Genomic DNA, 6,000 nt, shown 5'->3' with positions numbered 1-6,000 from the left:
CCACACTGGCAAGGCACGTAGAGTGCTCTGTCTCTGCAGCTGCAGCTCTGCTGGTACTCCACCTCAGCGCATGGAATAACGTTTGCTGCACCAACACTAGAGCGCCACGGCGCCAGTGTGGATGCCCTGGTCTGTTATTGCACTGTGGTTGGCCTCCAGAAGTATCCCACAATGCCTGTGCTAGCCACTCTGGTCATCACTTTGAACTCTACTGCCCTGCCCTCTACCAACCATCAGACCTGCCCTTTAAATTCTCTGTGAATTTTGAAAATCCCCTTCCTGTTTGCTCAGCCAGGCGTGGAGTGCTCTCAGCAAATCTTTCCAGGTGACCATGCCTCCACGTGCCAGGCGAGCCCCAGTATGGAGCAATGGCGAGGTGCTGGACCTCATCAGTGTTTGGGGGGGAGGAAGCTGTCCAGTCCCAGCTGCGCTCCAGCCACAGGAATTATGATACCTTTGGGCAGATATCAAGGGCCATGATGGAAAGGGGCCATGACCGGGTCGCTCTGCAGTGCAGGGTTAAAGTGAAGGAGCTGCAGAATGCCTACCACAAAGCCCACGAGGAAAACAGTTGCTCCGGTGCTGCCCTTGTGACCTGCCATTTCTACAAAGAGCTGGACGCGATACTTGGGGGCGACCCCACCTCCATGCTGAGTACCACTATGGACACTTCAGAGGCTAGTTCAACAAGGCGAGAGGAGGAGGAGCAGCAAAGCAGGAGCGAGGGTGCTCCAGCAGAGAAAGACACCTCAGAATCCCTAGATTCATGCAGCCAGGAGCTGTTCTCAAGACAGGAGGAAGGTAGCCAGTCGCGGTGGCCGGAGCTTGGGGAAGGACAGACACCAGAGGAGGTTCCCGGTAAGTGGTTTTTATTTTGGGAAGGAAGTTATTCGGTGCGGGCTCTTGGGGCGAGGAGGGTTAGGGCTGCATGCATGCCGAGATGCGGAATAGGGCGTTGATGTGCTCTCTCACATCGCGGTAATCGGCCTCAGTGATCTCTTCAAAGGTCTCAGCCAGAACTCGGGCAATGCACTTGCGCAGGTTTTTTGGGAGACCCACTGTTGTCCTCATTCCAGTAAGGCTAACTTGTTCATACCCCTGTACCGTGAGGAGCGGGGGGACCATTGCCGCACACAGGCAAGCTGCATGTGGGCCAGGGTGGAAGCCCCATTGCAGTAGAAGACCCTCCCTTGCTTCCCTGGTCACCCTCAGCAGCGAGATATCTTCCAGGACAAATTCCTGTGGAAAATGTGGGGACAGTGTTCAATATAGGGGACCCCTTCCACTGTTGGCTCTCCCCAAGGCACAGAAACCCAGAGGACAGTACAGCCGTGAAACAATCAGTCACACTTGAACCTGTGCTTACTCACCATTTTGGGGTTCCCGTGGGTTATGTGTGCTCGCTTTGGGACAGGCAAATTATGCTATTGTGTAGACTGTGCTTGCCCTTCAGTACAGGGGAATCATTGCTCTGTCTGATGTGAACAATGCTGCCTCTGTTAAGTGTTGCATTTTGCCTTTACAGATGCAACCTTGAGATCTCAGCTGTCCATGTTATCAACAGCTGAGAGGCTGCAAAGAATCAGGAAGAGGCCACGTAGAAGCCAAGAGGACATGCTGCATGAAGTCCTGCAGCATTCAACTAATGAAAATAAAAAAGTACAGGAGTGGCGGGAGAGTAAAAAGAGGGTCCGCCCGCAGAATGCGGCTCACTGGCACCAAAGCACAGAGCAGCTGATAAGCATCATAGAGCACCAAGCGGACTTGATCCAGGCGCTCGTAGCCATGCAGGTGGAGCACTACCACGCCCGCAGGCCCCTGCAGCCCTTGTATCAAAACTCTTTCCCTTGTGCCACCATGTCACCTCCAAACCACTTTCCTCAACATCAGGGTTCTTACCGCCACCTGCTGCCTCCAACACCTGTAGCTTCACCACCCAGCCCTGAAAACTGTGACCCTTATCCACTGTACTCAACCCCCATCACCATGCAGTATAGCCATCCTGAAGTGCAGCACGCATTGCACAGCACTCCAGACAGGACATACGCAAATCTGTGATTGTACCGTTCCCCACCCCACCCCTTTGCCCTTTGTGTTTCCCAAGCAGTTGTGTTGTGTTTCTTTTTAATAAATTGATTTTTTAGCTTTGAAAACATTCTTTATTATTGCATAACATTAACATAAAAGAAACCTTAGCCCAGGAAAGCAATAGGTACTGCAAGTCAGTGTATCATATGTAGCAAACACAGATTCCTACCACACTTCACTCCCATGCAGGGCACCACACCAGACATTAGTGTTGGCTTTCAGCCTCAAATTGCTCCCTCAAGGCATCCCTAAACCTTGCAGCCCTGGGCTGGGCCCCTCTAATAGCCCTGCTCTCTGGCTGTTCAAATTCAGCCTCCAGGTATTGAACCTCCAAGTTCCATGCCTGAGTGAATCTTTCCCTTCACAAATGTTATGGAGGGTATAGCATGCGGATATAACCGCGGTGATGCTGTTATCGGCCAAGTCCAGCTTCCCATATAGAGAGCGCCAGTGACCCTTTAAACAGCTAAAAGCACACTTCACGGTCATTCTGCACTGGCTCACCTGTTGTTGAACCGCTCCTTGCTGCTGTTAAGGCTTCCTGTGTAGGATTTCATGAGCCACGGCATCAAAGGGTAAGTGGGATCTCCAAGGATCACAATGGGCATTTCAACTTCCCCTACGGTTATCTTCTGGTCTGGGAAAAAAGTCCCGGCTTGCAGCTTCCTGAACAGGCCGGTGTTATGAAAGATGTGTGTGTCATGCACCTTTCTGGGCCAGCCTGCGTTTATGTCAATGAAACACGGTGATCCACAAGCGCCTGGAGAACCATAGAGAAATAGCCCTTCTGATTAACGTACTCAGAGGCTAGGTGGGCTGGTGCCAGAATTGGAATATGCGTCCCATCTATCACCCCTCCACAGTTAGGGAAACCCATTTGTGCAAAGCCAGCCAAAATGTCATGCATGTTACCTGGAGTCACGGCTCTTCTGAGCAGGATGTGATTAATGGCCCTGCAATCTTACATAAACATGATTCCAACAGTCGACTTCCCCACTCCAAACTGGTTAGCGACCGATCGGTAGCTGTCTGGAGTTGCCAGCTTCCAGATTGCAATAGCTATCCGCTTCTCCACCATCAGGGCAGCTCTCAATCTCGTGTCCTTGTGCCACAGGGTGGGGGGGAGCTCCTCACACAGTCCCATGAAAGTGGCTTTTCTCATCCAAAAGTTCTGCAGCCACTACTCTTCATCCCAGACTTGCATGACGATGTGATCCCACCACTCAGAACCTGTTTCCCGAGCCCAAAAGTGGCATTCTATAGTGGCAAGCATGTTTGTGAATGCCACAAGCAAACTCGTGTGGTTTGTGTTACTCAAGTTGATATCATAGTTGGAGTCCTCACTGTCACTTTGGATCTTAAGGAATAACTTGACTGCCAAATGTGACGTGCTGGCAAGACTCATCAGCATATTCCTCAGCAGTTTGGGCTCCATTCCCGCAGATGGAAAGGGAAGACAGAGTGTGCAGTACAAAAACCGTTGAAAGATGGCACCAAAAGTGGACGGCAGCAAAGGAAATTCTGGGATGCGAACCGATGCATTATGGGGCGTTGGGACAGGACACAGAATGCCCCGCACTCCCCACCCCCTTCCCACAAGCCACAGCGCCAGACTGGGAAGAGTTGCTCTGTGGGATAGCTGCCCACAATGCACTGCTCCCAATGCCGCTGCAAGTGCCGCAAATGCAGCCACGCCAGTGTGCTTGCAGCTGTCAGTGCCGACTGCAGCACTTTCCCTACTGCGCTGTACGAAGGTGGGTTTAACTCTCAGCGCTCTACATCTGCAAGTGTAGCCATGCCCCAGGGCACATTTGCAAAGGATTCCAAGGCATGTCTCAGTACAACAGGGGCTCCTAATATGTGACTGACCACTGCTGGGGTGAAATAAAGCAACTCTTTGACAGTGCACAGGAACACTACATAATGCCAAAAGGAAGATAGGCTGTATGGTTAAGGCAATGGACTGGATCTCAGGGGTCTATTCCTCCATCTCAGATTCTCCCTGTGTAACATTAGGAAAGTCACTGAGCCTGTTTCTCTATCTATAAAATGGGATAGTGATACTTATTTTATTTTCACTCATTCCTTGTCTTACCTATTTAGATTGTAAGTTCTTCAGGGCAGAGACTATCTCTTGTCGGGGTGGCCAACCTGTGGCTCCGGAGCCAAATGTGGCTCTTCAGAAGTTAATATGCGGCTCCTTGTATAGGCACCGACTCCCAGGCTGGAGCTACAGGCGCCAACTTTCCAATGTGCCAGGGGGCGCTCACTGCTCAACCTCTGGCTCTGCCACAGGCCCTCCCGCCATTCCACCCCTTCCTGCCCTCTCCCCTGAGTCTGTTGTGCCCTCGCTCCTCCCTCTTCCCCCCCCAGAGCCTCCTGCATGCCATAAGACAGCTGATCAGGAGGTGTGGGGCGGGAGGGGGAGGCGCAGATCGGTGGGGCTGCCGGTAGGCGGGAGGTGCTGGGAGCGGGGTGGGGGAGGAGGGGAGCTGATGGGGGGCCGCTGACGTATTACTGTGGCTCTTTGGCAATGTATATTGGTAAATTTTGGCTCCTTCTCAGGCTCAGATCGGCCACCCCTGTCTTACATGTTTGTACATTGGAGCTCTGATCTCAACTGGGCCTCTAGGTACTACTGTCATAAATAAAAATCATAATGTTTATTATCTTCTTCTTACTTTAACCACATTTAACATTTGTATTAATGACTTGGAGGAAAACATAAAATCATCACAGATCAAGTTTGCAGGTGTCACATAATTTTAAGGAGTGGAAAATAATGAAGAGAACAGGTTACTGATTCAGAATTGGTAAACTGGGCGCAAGCAAACAATATGTATTTTATTATGGCTAATCATAAATGTATACACCTAGGAACAAAGAATGTAGGCCATACTTACAGGATGGGGGATTCTATCCTGAGAACCAGTGACTCCGAAAAAGATTTTGGGGTCATGGTAGATAATCAGCTGAACTTGAGCTCCCAATGTGACGCTGTGGCCAAAAGAGCTAATGCAATCCTGGAATGCATAAATGGGGGAATTGCAAATAGGAGTAGAGAGGTTATTTTACCTCTATATTTGGCATTGGTGCGAGTGCTGCTAGAATACTCTATCTGTGGGGTTGAGTGTGGAATTCAAAACCATTGGGTAGCTTTGTGAGTATCTTTGAAACACCGTTTTTGCTCTTTATATTTCCAAGAAGCACTCAGGTTCTCAGCCTCAAGCCAGCCAGTGTCACTGGTTTACAAATTCTGAGCGATCAAAACCACAGAACTGTCCCTTTACCATGGCTAGAAATGGAGGCTCTTTCAGCGGTAAATTGAATTTCAGAATACAGTGGGTTTATGAGAAGTCCTCATGAAAGCTCATATGCTTTTAAATTGCCACAAGCTTAAAACAAATAAATAGCTGATGTGGGGAGCTTTTATTTAGTTTTATTTTTTTACAGAGGAAGAAAATGAAAATTCAATTAACTCAAAAAAGTTTTCTGTAGGACCTCTGTCACAAAGCCAATAAGCTCTTCCATGCAGCTTCCCTGACCCATGCTAAGCACTGGAATAAAGACCATAGAAAGCATTTCACCATGCATTCCATACATGCAGGAGGATGACATTAAAAGCATGTCATGTCAGACCACAAATGCTTTACAAAGTTCTGGCTTAATGTGAAAGCACTTCATAATGCTAATAAAAAGTATTTATCCTTTTGCTTCCTTAAATACAGTCAAGTTTACAGGGAAAGCACATGGATTTTATAGTCACTGGTTGCAAGATCAAAAGCCCTGTTATTAATTGCACATGAATCTGACCTTGCAGAACTATTAAGCTGTCAACTGACATCATTGTTTGTCTCCTTTGTTTATATTCCTCTAATTTTTAAGACACTCTGTGCCTGACCCTAAGCCCCT

The 6,000-nt window shown here is 49.1% G+C and overlaps 1 protein-coding gene across 1 annotated transcript; it reads left to right on the top strand.

Annotated features, from left to right (window-relative positions):
• Nucleotides 1–446: 446 nt before the first annotated feature.
• On the top strand, nucleotides 447–2,558 carry LOC122457102 (zinc finger protein with KRAB and SCAN domains 2-like). The gene is made up of 3 exons (XM_043500198.1): nucleotides 447–858; nucleotides 1,526–1,574; nucleotides 2,513–2,558. Exons 1-3 carry the CDS (start codon nucleotides 477–479, stop codon nucleotides 2,556–2,558), a joined length of 477 nt encoding a protein of 158 aa, XP_043356133.1. The 5' UTR covers nucleotides 447–476.
• The last annotated feature ends 3,442 nt before the right edge of the window (nucleotides 2,559–6,000 follow it).

The sequence above is a fragment of the Dermochelys coriacea genome, chromosome 18 (genome assembly GCF_009764565.3).
Source record: "Dermochelys coriacea isolate rDerCor1 chromosome 18, rDerCor1.pri.v4, whole genome shotgun sequence".
Lineage (NCBI taxonomy): Eukaryota > Metazoa > Chordata > Testudines > Dermochelyidae > Dermochelys > Dermochelys coriacea.
This window is presented reverse-complemented; position numbering and strand designations above follow the sequence as displayed.

Bases quoted from the DNA above. Each gene is read 5' to 3' on its own strand.
- LOC122457102 (XM_043500198.1), top strand. From the start codon at position 477: ATGATGGAAAGGGGCCATGACCGGGTCGCTCTGCAGTGCAGGGTTAAA. The intron at 859-1,525 runs GTAAGTGGTTTT...TTGCCTTTACAG, and splicing joins GACACCAGAGGAGGTTCCCG to ATGCAACCTTGAGATCTCAG. The intron at 1,575-2,512 runs GCAAAGAATCAG...TTATCGGCCAAG, and splicing joins TTATCAACAGCTGAGAGGCT to TCCAGCTTCCCATATAGAGA.